At 43.1% G+C, this 12,862-nt stretch overlaps 1 protein-coding gene across 2 annotated transcripts in view; it reads right to left on the bottom strand.

Moving 5' to 3' along the window:
• Window positions 1–5,468: 5,468 nt before the first annotated feature.
• The window catches only part of mpped2a (metallophosphoesterase domain containing 2a), a 65,368-nt gene continuing 57,974 nt past the window's right edge, over window positions 5,469–12,862 (bottom strand). For both annotated transcript variants that reach the window (XM_047581065.1, XM_047581066.1), the window contains exons 5-7: window positions 10,083–10,198; window positions 9,019–9,132; window positions 5,469–7,275 (exon numbers count right to left, since the gene is read on the bottom strand). In XM_047581065.1, coding sequence (XP_047437021.1) covers window positions 7,157–7,275; window positions 9,019–9,132; window positions 10,083–10,198 — 349 coding nt within the window. In that variant the 3' untranslated portion in view covers window positions 5,469–7,156. The remainder of the gene's footprint in view (window positions 7,276–9,018; window positions 9,133–10,082; window positions 10,199–12,862) is intronic.

Raw genomic sequence — 12,862 nt, 5'->3', positions numbered from 1 at the left:
GACAATTAAGTCCATATAAACAGTGCATGCAGAGTGCTGGCACCGGGGTAAGCCCCGCACACACAGGTTGGTATGGGCGCTGAGAGTCTGTCAGCCTTCACCGTGTCTTGCCTTGTATCCATCAGCGGCAGTAGACAAATGCTAACCTGACAAACACCCAGCATCACCGGCAGCTGCCCGGGCACGGATAATTAATACAGCCAGCAATTTGGCAGCGCTATAAACGTCCTGACACCGAGACATGGCCGGCAGAGAGACTACCACAAACACAGGCAGCAGGAGCGAGACAAAGAGAGAGGGAAGCACTGATAATCCAGGAAACATGACAGATCTCTCTGTGACCGACTCAGGGACGCTAATAAGGCCAAATGTAATTGTTTCTGTCGAAGGACAAATCCACTTTAAGGAGCTCGTTTTCTGCGCTGACAGCTATACTGCAAGGCTGTTTTATGAATCTAAGAAATTTTTAATAAAAATGAACAACGGCAGCGGATAATGTCTCTGGTGTTAATTCTGAAGTAGACTACTAGATACTCCCAGGGTGCATTTCAGTAATAAACACCCATTCTTCCCTCTGGTAATTCTGGCTGAAACTAATGAGCATCATTATATTTAACATAACCCTGTAGTACTGGTCAATTAAAGAGGAGGCTCCAGTGCTTCCTCTCGTGTTTTTTTATTTTTTATTTTATTTTATTTTTTTTATTCTGGGGTTGCCATGACATCTGGATGGAGCTGGTGCTCATTCACATCCAAAAGGGAGAGTTGAGGTAGGTCAAGCATCAGGTGAGTGAGTTCAGCAAAACAACAACTGGATAATTGTCGGAGATGAAAGACATGTATACCACATCTTAAAGGACCAGTGTGTAGAATTCAGGGACATCTAGTGGCGAGGTTGCAGACTGCAACTGAAGGTGACCGTGTTTATATCTCTTCTCAAGCCACGTGCCAAATTTTTTTTGTCCAGTTTTCTCTGGTGTTGTTTCGAGAATTTCTGGGTAAATATGGATCCATTGCAAAAAAGCATCTAGTACATATCCTAGGCCTATGCTTGGTGCTGTTTCTGCTACAGAACTCAGACAACAAAAGACAGTCTGTAATCCTTTTTTATCTCATTGTAGTGGTGAAGCAACAGTATATATTGCCCTATACTCATTGCCCTATACCTATAATCATAACCAGTGATGTTGTTATGAAATGTCAGGGGGTCGAGAGGTGAGGGGTGGGGCGATGACATCATCGTGTTTGTATCAGGCATCGACACGAATGAAAAAAAAGAATCCACACAGGCTCTGTATTTGTCTTTTTCATCCTGAGACCTGGATTCAAAAACATCTGGTTCCAGTCTCTGATAAATCCGTATCCATTATGAAACTCACAAGACTTATGCAGTTTCACCCAAAAATCGGATTTGTGCAAAAGTGGCGTCAGGCTCCCAGGTTGTGGTGTATTTGAAAACACCAAAGAAAAGGCAATTGGAGTTTGAGTTTCTCCAAAACGCGTCGTCACTTATCCAAATAGCTTCATCAGTTCTGACCGAAGAAGCTTCTCGGTCGTTGATGGTAATTTGTTTTCAAAGAGAGAGCGGTGATGGTGGAAGAAAAGCTGGCTGTGTCTCTACACCCGCAATATCTTGTGTATTTTGATTGTTCTACTGGTTAAAATCTAAGGTGGGAACAGTAAAACATGGTTACCAAGGCAACCCTAATCTGGAACGCCCACTAGCGACCTCCTGTGAGCTACAAGGAGATGGATGCGAGTCAAGAGCAAGTCACTTTGTGTGTGGACGGGGCTTAAAATGGCTGACACTCCAGAGTAAAAAACGCAAGAGTCAGTGATGGGCTTGTCCGTTCTGAGCTACTGCAGAAACGAGGCAGTGCAACATGGAGGTCCTCACGGAATACCTATATATGATGTTATACATTGTAACATATCCACCTAAATCCTAGACAGTGGACCTTTAAGAAGATGTTCAGCATGTGCAGTAACATTTAGCAAGTGTAGGCTTATGTCAAAGACTTAAGTCATACAATATATGATGGCTTAAATCTAAGGACCCTACACTGCTGATACACAACGTTTTGCCTCCACCACTGAGGAGGAAAGTGCCCGTATGGGCTCACACCCACACTAAGAGGCTGATCGTACACAGCAGAGAGCCCGAGCAGCCATGTCTCCTCCTGCTCATCTGTGGCCTATGTTAATATGATTAGACTGGATTATGGTAATGTGCAGGGGGATCTGGTGGGTGTGGGGCGACGCTTTGCTGCTCTCGTTTCGGGGAACAGCTAATTGGTTGGGCTGCTTTGATGTCGCGGTGATGAGGGAAGGGGGTTGGTGGGAGAAAGCTGGCAACGGCGCCCTACAACTCAAGCCCATTTTATTTTTGGAGAGATCCGTGCTGGTGAGTGGTGAAAAGCAATGAAACCTGATGAAACCAATGAGAAACCCGTGGAGACCCGGAGCTGAGACACTGTGAACGCTCAGAGAAGTGCGGGATTGAAATATGAGCCGCATTTTTATTCTTTCCCGTTGAGTGTGGCTAGAGTTGACCTTTTTATTTACGATCTGTTTAAGACACTTTAAATCCCTTTAATGGATCAGAGCATTTCGTAAAAAAATGTCGTGAGAAATCAGTTTATTGGGGGACACCTGTTGACAGCGCAAATAAAGTTGGCTCCGTTCACAGTGATTAAATCTACACCTTCCACATGGAATTTAACATTATAAAAACCACTCTGTACTTGTCACAAATAAAATGGCGCATTGCACAACTTATCCAACACTTTATCTGACACCGTTTCAAACAGCTGACCCTCACAGCCAGAGGGGTCAGTGCACAAAAAGATTTACATTTCAGCTTCGGCGGTTTTTATCTACACAGTCACAGCAGGAGGAATCAGCTGGACTTCATTCTCATCAGCGAGTCGAGTCTTTTAAGCGCGTTGCTCTTCTGGCCTCAGCACAATCAGGGCCCGCAGGTGTGCTGCCCGTAGAAGCAAAACACCTGCTGGGATATTGGGCCGTACACATACGCAAACATTTACACACTCCACGAATAGTAAGAATTTAAATCACTTCGGAAAGTAGGCTGAGCTTGTTCTCAGACTACTTGATCAAAACCGCAAAGAGCGCTGAAAGTGGGAACATGTGATGTGTGGTTGGTGGATGTCAAACTAATTCCTACGAGGGTTTTCTAACTGCGATAAGTCAAAACGTCTGCTGTGAAATGTCAGTGATTACCAACTACTGCAGCTAAATACACGAGCCAGTCCCTGGGAAAAGAAAAGGAGAGTGAACAAAAACACGTGCAGCAGTTGTTTCTGATTCATCGAAATTTTAAATTCAATCTTTCACTTGAACACAACCTCAACATTCAAACCTTAGAGGTGTGACAAAGCTGCTGGAGCCCGAAGAGCATCATGGATCCAGTCGCTGAGATTCAAAACTGCAACGCCATCCAACACAGAAGGTAAGACACTTTACCTTTTTTTTTTTCTGTATGAACCAATGACCCCTGACAACACAAGCTGTCTTCACATAGACTCTAGTATTCCACTAATGATCAGATGTCCCAGTCATAAACAGACCGACCTGATCAGGAGTTTTCAATCAGATTCAGATGGATGGTTCTTCTCTGCTTGGAATAAATCTGTTCTCCCCGTGACAACAAGTTTCCAGGAAGGACAGAAACAAGGAGGTAGAAAAACAACCAGTTTAAATAAATGTTTAAAAAGATGAATGAAGCCGGAACATGTGGACTGCAGTGTTGAAAATGTGGAAAAGGAAAAGTTAGAAAGTAAAATCCTTCCTTCTGTTACTTTTGTAACAGATTTGCTTCGTCAGAGCAGTTCTATAGGGGCAGGTTAGGACGTTTAGGGGCATGTAAACACACACTCCCTGGCCACTTTATTAGGTACACCTTGCTAGTAAAAGGTTTTGTCTTCAGAACTGTCTTAATTCTTCATGATATACTTTCAACAAGGTGTTGGAAACATTCCTCAGAGAGTTTGGTCCATATTGGCATGATAGCATCAAGCTGTTGCCGCAAATTTGTCAGCTGCACATCTATGATGAGAATCTCCTGTTCCACCACATCCCAAAGGTTTCTCTATTGGATTGTGATCTGGTGACTGTGGAGGCCATTGGAGTACAGTGAACTCATTGTCATGTTCAAGAAACCAGTTTGAGATGATATGAGCTTTGTGACATGGTGCATTATCCTGCTGGAAGTATCTGTCAGAAGATGGTACACTGTGGTCATGAAGGGATGGACATGGTCAGCAACAATACTCAGGTAGGCTGTGGCATTTAAACCATGCTCAGTTTGGACTAAGGGGCCCAAAGTGTGCCAAGAAACTTTCCCCCACACCATTACACCACCAGCAGCAGCCTGAACCGTTGATACAAGGCAGGATGGATCCATGCTTTCATGTTGTTTATGCCAAATTCTGACCCTGCCATCCAAATGTCACAGCTGAAATCGAGACTCGTCAGACCAGGCAACGTTTTTCCGATCTTCTATTGTCTAATTCTAGTGAGCCTGTGCCAACTGTAGTCTCAGTTTCCTGTTCTTAGCTGACAGGAGTGGCACCTGGTGTGATCTTCTGCTGCTGTAGCCCATCTTCTTCGTGGTTCAAGGTGTTGTGCATTCAGAGATGGTATTCTACATTCCTTGGTTGTAACAAGTGGTTATTTGAGTTACTGTTGCCTTTCTATCATCTTGAACCAGTCTGCACATTCTCCTCTGACCTCCCACATCAACAAGGCTTTTTCATCCACACAACTACCGCTCACCTGATATTTTCTCTTTTCCATACCATTCTCTACTGGTACCAACAACCACACCACATTCAAAGTCACTTAAATCCCCTTTCTTCCCCATTATGATGCTCGGTTTGAACTTCACCAAGTTGTCTTGATCACCTCTACATGCCTAAATGCATTGAACTGCAGCCATGTGATTGGCTGATTAGCCATTTGTGTTAACAAACAATTGAACAGGTGTACCTAATAAAGTGGCCATTGAGTGTATATCTGATCAGATCATTTTATTTAGTGTCCAGGTAAACCGTTAAGTGGGAATCTCTAATAACTTCCTCATTAGTAAAAGTTATGTGCAGCCAAACCAGTTCTCCCTTTACTTACATGAATATACTGTACACGCTTGAAGCAAACTGTGAGCATCACTGTAGTCTTTATGATGCTGTTAATTACATTTGTTGAAGGGTATTTAATTTGCGCAGAGCGGGTTGGTATCAAGTCCTGCTTGACCTTCCTTAGCAGCAAGTATTAAAAAACACACACACACACATATAAAAATTGATGTCTTTTCATTAGCGTGAACCGCGTGTCACATCCTCAGGACCCGAGACGCGGCTCGAAACGTGACTCAAAATTGTTCTACAGCATTCAGGACAAAGCGTGCACTTGAAGGCTAATTACAGATTAAAAAAACCAAGACGGCATTTCATAAGTAAAAATCTTGCAATTTTATTTGCATATAAAGGCAGCTAAATATATCACAATGAACTGAAAGAGAGAACTAACATTTCCATGAAGAGGGATACAATCAGAGAAAGAGCAGAGAAGAGAGGAACAGAGCACGAAAAGAGCATTTACAGCGGCGAAGTTGAGACAACTATTGGCAACATTTTTTTTTTGTGCTAGCAAGATTGCATTTACACACAGTGCAAAATTAGAAAAGAAAAGCAATAAAACACAAATACTATCAGATTTACACTTTAAAGGACAACTTAACCATGTTTAGGCAGGTGTGTTGCCGGGAGCAACCAGCACCTGTTGGATTGTGACTGACAAAATCTTTCCTCTCTCATTCAAAATGAACGTCTACCCTACTGGGAGAGTTGATAGAAAAAGCATGAAGGAGGATGGGCGCATTAAAGAAACATGGCATCATACAGGTGCATACAGAAACAATGCACCTAATTTTCTTTTTTTTCCTTTTTTTTTTTCCTCAAACACAAGTTTTAGTACAGATGTTTTACAACATGAATATATAATATATATATATTTTTATACATACATTTTCCAAATTAGATCAGAAACCCATACTGGGATGATAGAAATTAAAATTTTCAGGCTGTAATTGGATAGCTTTCCGTCCCTGCGTTGGTCAGGTGTTGCTTTGCGGGGATGATGGGTAATAAATAAGGACTTTTCTCCGAGCTTGCAGAGAGAGTGGGGGCTCTAGCTGAGAACATTAAAGCTAGTTTAAGGCAGCGTCCCTGTCAGCCAATAATAAAAAAAACAAACAAAAACAAAACAAACAAACAAAAAAAAAAAAACTGAGGAACTGACGAGAATGAGAGAAAAAAAAAAGACCTAAACACAAAAATATCAGATGACACCACAACGTAAAACAATGGCATCCATTGTCTGGCTAACCAAACATAAAGAAATTGTACAAATTCACAAAGCATCGTTTATCTTACAGATCTGACCAATATTTATCAAGAGCAAGATTGTTTAACCACAAATTCCTTACGAAAAGGAGAACACCGGAGTCAGGAGAAAACATTAAACATTGATGCGTTTGTTCCCCAATGTGAAAAGCTGTGGGCGAAAGAAACGTTTTAAAATGTCATGGTTCTTTTTGAACGGGAGGCCAAAGAGGACAAAAATGTAGACGATCCTCACGTCATGCTCCTCTGTGATTATAAAATAAGACACCATACTCAGTTATGTTACTTTCCATTTCTTTCCTGTGACAGCCTGGGAGTGTGAATTGAAATAATGGTGACATAAAAACAGAAGAAGAAGAAGAAGTCATCCCTCTTCATTGATTATCTCGCTTTGTGAAAGCTGTTTTTCACATTGAACACTGGAGGAAAACAGGCTCTGATATCTGCAAGTGTACAAAAAAATAATAATAAAAACATCGGAGGGAAACAGGATCGTTGGTGCAAGCTTTAAAAAAAAAAAAAAGATCTATAACACCGGCATTCTCCTTTAACGCTTCCAGACAATGTCCCCGCCCTCACCCCTGCGTCTCTGCCTCAACAACAGCTTGGAAGAGACCAAATGTTTGCAATGAAACACTTAGATTATTATTATTTTTTTTTTAACTTGACATATTTATAGAAAAGAAGTAGTTTATCCAACCCGCCCCGCCCCCCCCCCCCCTCCTCTGGTCTCAGGAGCTGGAGGGGTTGGGCAGGTCGAACACGATGGGGGGGTTGGTGGGCTGGAAGCTGACGGTGCAGGTCGACGCGTTGATGAACGTCGTGTAGCCGTCTGTCATGATCCCGTACCCTGAGTAGGAGGAGGAGGAGGAGGAAGATCGTCAGCAACTGGATCCGACTTGATTAACAAGATTCTTCCCAAACTGTAGCTGACAAACCAGATGACCAGTCATTTGCCAGCTTTACAGCACGTGGACTGGGTGGTAAGTGATGAAGGTTAACAATGAGGGCACACAGAGGCCTGTTCTCTGGTTACATCTTCAAATCCACAAATAGTCCACAAATAGTTCCACTTCAACACTGAGAATGAATAAACTGCAGACGAACTGATCATAGTGATTCAAGAGAGGCCCGATCTCAACACCTGCACATTTCTCCCGTATCAAACACGATGACTGTGATGATCCTTTTGGGATAAATCTCAGTTACCCAATATAACGAAATGTAACTGGTAATCTCGGTGGGTACAGCTTGTCGAGTCATTTTGAGACATTGGAAGGAATTAGAAACTTCACAGGTGAAAGAAAGACTGGGTCTGTGTGCTGACTGAAACAGCATGTTATGAGTGTATGTATGGGGAGGGGGGTGACTCCTTGGGACAGGTTTTGAGATAATGACCCCCACTAGGATATTTTTACTTTTTCCTGTTTTTTTTCTATCTGTTGCCTTATTTTATCTTGTACATGTTCACAAGACAAAAATGATGATGAGGCTGTTGCTAGGGTTACCTAATTGTATATTATGTGTTCCTGTATGGAGAATCCTGCTAAGCTTACCATGCACCAAGTGTTTGAAAAACACAATAAAAACTTGAATTCAAAAAACAATACACGGTGACTGTAAGAACTGCTCATAAAACAGTGACTGTTATTCATTTTGTCAATTTAAGTTTCGGAAATTAAACAAGATACTGTTCCACAGAGCTGCAACGACTCGTCAACGTCCACAACGTGAGAGCATCAACTTGCACAGAATACTTAAAAAATAGTAGCAGTGAAGAAACTTATTAAAGAGACCCAGATTCTTGTCACTGTTGATGCTTGTATCCTGCAGAGGGCAGTAATACGATCAGCAACTCCTGTCAAAACCACAATACTAGAAGAAAAAGCGGTTGCATGCTTTCTAAAATTAAAACTTCTCCCTCTCTGAATATTTGAGCCATTACTGTGAATTTATCTGGGCTCTGACCTGCTTCTATGAGGAGTTTCCTCTCACAGAGACATTCACGTTAGGTTAATGTGAGTATGAATGAGGACCCTCTACTACAGGATAATACAGATACACCTCCACTTACAATCAGCTCAAGCCACTGAAGTTAAGTCATAGTTGATGCTAATTAATGACAGAATACAGGGAAAACATTTTCCTAATCGACAAATAAATCAATTTAAAAAATAATAACTTGTTGGTGCCCTCTGGTTTTATCTTCACCCCCATTAAGGTTAAAAAGCTCTTTGTAGTTGAGGATTGATCCACAACAATTATTTTATTGTTGAGCAACTAAATCATTTATAGAACTAATGATTTTTACTCTAATTATTAACATCACATATCAAGAATTTAAGGGAACTAAAATGTTTGCTTAGAGAATGACTACACCCGTTATCAAAACCGTTCCAGATAATTCTCTGACTAATTGTTGTAGCTCTATAACAATCTGAACGTATTAAGATTACACTTCCTCTTTTTCAGTTTTCTTCATTTATCATCTGACTCACTACCACACAATCATAAATGAATTACCTACAAGGCCACCAGAAAAAAAAGGGGGGAGGATATAAGGAATGTAAAGTGTGAATTTTGTTCCCTGTACCTTCATGTATGCCTCCGAAGGCATGAAGTTTGGGTCGCACCCTCTTCTGCACCGTATTGAGAAGCTCTACACAGCCGACCCGCTGCAGCTCCTTAGGAACCCAGTCTCGGAAACCTGCAAAAAAACACACAAAAAAATATTCACATTATTTGCTCTGGCTACATCAAGTGCTTCCTTTATAACAATTATGGCCAATCAAGAACAGTTAGCGCTGAATTATCTTGTGAAATCATTTTTTTGGTTAAATGCACAATGGTCACACACTTTGCCGTCCCTCAAGATTGAGCTTTATTAAATCTCAGTCTCAGTTGTTTTTGTGATTAAATAGTAAAGATGTTACGAGTGTAACTAGGGCTGCAACAACTCATAATAAAATTGTGCAAGTTTATTTTACCAGTAATTTTCCCCCCAGTTCGCGCACATTTGCCGCCTCATCTAGTTTAAAAGTTCAGAACGAGGTTGACTCTCATAAGTAAAAGCCTCTCGACTGGTCATTTACTCCATTTTCGTCTGATTTTTGCAGCAATAAAGTCTGTTCTCGAACCCCGATTCATTTGTCTCACGGTACATGTTCAGCTCCCCCCTCCAGCCCTGCTCTCCACAGCCTCTCTCCAGTCGTTTGCCGCGTCTGTCACACTGCTGCGAAATCGAGTTTCCATGCAATCAAACGGACACAGCAGCAGCAGCAGCAGAAACCCTCCGAAGGCGAGAGGGAAGGAAATCACTCAATAAAGCCAGATGGAGTGCGCACAGAAAAAAATAAAAAACAAAACAAAAAAAAAAAAAAACGGGACCCAAACAACTAGAAGGAAAACTAAATCAGTCTGTAGTGGAACAAAAAAACGAACGTTTTATTTTTTCATGAAGTCAAACACAAATATTGAATTATGGAGCGTGTTGCAGTGTTTGGTTTTAAAACGGTGCCGATGACGATGTAGACGCGCGTCCAGACAAACAGCCCGCGACGACGCCTCCAGTGGCTCGGTCCACGTTTTCTAAATAACGAGGGGAAAGTTTGCGACGCGCGGCGACGAGGGGCCCCGTGATTGGTTAATTGGACTCACCGAGCGGAGGTCCGTGGGTCATCAGGATGTCGATGCCCTCGGGGACGAGGTTCCATTTATCCAGCAGAGACTGGCCCCGAGGCAGGTTGAACCCCCAGCCGTTAAACCACGGAGTCCTGCAGAGAGGGGGGAGGGAGGGGGAGAGATCACATTAACATCACCCAGGAGACTCACTCCGCCATCATGATGGCACCAAGCGAAGAATGACACCAGGAAGCAGGTCAGTTTTAACATGCCATTACTACATAACCGCGGTCTTGTTTTAACGCAGTGTCTTTGTTTATCGTGTTCGCTTCATGTATCATGAATGAATTAACCCAGAATTTAATTTTTGGAAACAAAATACCCACAAACAAAATCAAACCGTTGGAAAGAATTCGGTGAAATAGGTTAATGTGCGCATTTTGCCACATTTGGCCGTGAGCCACGTCCTCGTAGCCCGCGGCTGCAGCGATGCAGAACTCGACAACTGCTCAGAGAAATACACTCGTCTCTCAGCCGGTTTAACACGTCATCGGCTTTGTGTTGCAGTTTAACTGTAACTGTTTGACATTCACTAGCTCTTCAGAACACAAATCTCTCAGCCGGTTAGTGTTTTAGTGGCATAATTAATGAACGTCACGGATACACCAGGCCACAAGTACGAATACGACGAGACAAAATCACAGACTTTTGCGTTGAACTCGTCTTGGTTCTAAGTGGAAGTATGAACCAGGCTTTAAATGTTAACTGTGTGTGGAGAGAAAGGAGTGAGACAGAGCTCACAACATGCAGCAAAAGATGGAGGTTGGATTTGGATCTGCACCACCAGGGTGAGGGCTTTAGCCTCGGTTTGTGTAGCAATATCGGTTAAAGCAGCTTTAAGGTGGATTCATACAAACAATTAAACCGGATCACAGTGGCTACGCTTACACGAGCAATAGTTTTTCAACTCGACTGATATCGTTTAATAAAATAGACGTATTTACATGAACCAAAACATCAATCATTGAGTTAAAACAGAAGACGAAAATGTTTTTCTTCCCAACTTCCCAACTGAAAACACTGAACTGACTCAACAGAAGGAGCACGTTTGTGTCCACATGGATTTCAGTCTTTTCATCTTTTCAAATCCTTTACGTCACCTAATGTCTGCCCCGAGTAGAGCAAACACGCTCTGAAAGAATGGATTTATTCCAACCCAAGAGACGCCGTCAGCTCAAGTGTGAGCGGATTACCAAAGGTTTACACCACTCCTCTCAATCCTGACTGTAAACTCCTTCATGATTGGCCCAATCAAACAGTTATATGAACCTCTGTGCACTAAACTAACATTAATCATCGACTAACAGGGAGCACTTGGTTTGATGCACCAGAGCAGGTGCTTTAAAGTCTTAGAGTGGCATTCAAGATTAATTAATTTTCGAAGCCAAATCTGAATGACTGACTGCGCAGGCCTGGCAGAAGTAAAAAAAAAAAAAAATAGTGAATTTCTAAACAGCAGGCAGCCACATCATGTGTCAACCCCCACTCCCTCTGCTACCCATCTACAGAATGACTGACAGCAGCCAGGCCACCTCCAGCAGCCTGGATGGGAGTCTGCATCTCCGGGGTGACAGGCAGCTCCTCAGCCTTCCCCTGCAGACACAAAGAAAGCCGCGATCTGGCTGAGTGGGAATGAGGAATAGATGGATGAAGATGGATGGATGGATGGATGGATGGAGGGGGGGTTGAAAACAGATGAAGAAATAAAGTGAACAGTACAGAGGTTAGATATTGGAGCAGGGCCACGGAAGCCGAGGGGAGAAAAAGAAATCGAGCCCCGGCGGTTGATAAATTGAGCCTTCATTTATCACAATGGTGGTAATGGCAGAAGAAGGCCGATAACGGAGCAAAAGAAGATAGATTATCATCACATAATAACTCGAGTAAAAGAAGCTGACCAACAGCTACACACCGGGGGGGGGGGAAAAAAAAAATCTTTTAATTTTAATTTGAGGTTTGCGGCACAGAGCAGCAGAGTCACAGATGAAAAGATGATTTTAGATGCACTCAGGTCACTCTGGGACAGAGTTTGCTTCCAGTCACTTAGCGATGGTGCATCGTATGGTATTTGACCGAGGGGAAATCAGGGTTTCACAAACATCAATAGGCTTTGTTACAGTGAGGGATGGACGCCCCAGAGCCGATCAATACCCACTGTTCCACAGCAGGGCCGGGTGAGGCTAACCAGAGCCACAGCAGACCCGAGATGTGTAAAACATGAGATCACAATCCCCTGGTTCATTTTAAAAGCACCTGAAATATCGCTGCAGGGAAGTCGACTTCAAGGAAAAATCCCATTAATTCAGCGTGGTGATGGAAACAAGAATTACAATGCAGCCTAAGCGCCGGCCGGCTCGAACTGTTTGGAGTATCGAGTGTTTGTGTGCTCGGACAAAAAAGGCGGCGGCGGCGGCGGCAGACCCGGAGCTCGCGCTTTGATTTGCTCACTCAGTCGTTGCCTCGTTCTCTCGCTCAGTGGAGAGCTGAGAAATGAGGTTAAAAATGAAATGTGAGGAGCGCGCAGGGGAGTGAAGGCCACAGACTGAACTGATTAATTAGAACTAATCACACAAATCGGAGCTAATGGAAGTCTAATGGATTACTGGGAAGACACGCCACTTCTCAGATGGAAATAGCGCTGCCGCTGCTGCCGCCGCTGCCGCTGCTGAGGCTGCTGCTGCCGTGGAGAAACTTAAAAAGCGGTGAATCAGAGCAGAGCTGGCCTGGTCGGCTGGCTGCACACAGAAAGCACCAGC

This window comes from Mugil cephalus, chromosome 3 (genome assembly GCF_022458985.1).
Source record: "Mugil cephalus isolate CIBA_MC_2020 chromosome 3, CIBA_Mcephalus_1.1, whole genome shotgun sequence".
Taxonomy (NCBI): domain Eukaryota; kingdom Metazoa; phylum Chordata; class Actinopteri; order Mugiliformes; family Mugilidae; genus Mugil; species Mugil cephalus.
This window is presented reverse-complemented; position numbering and strand designations above follow the sequence as displayed.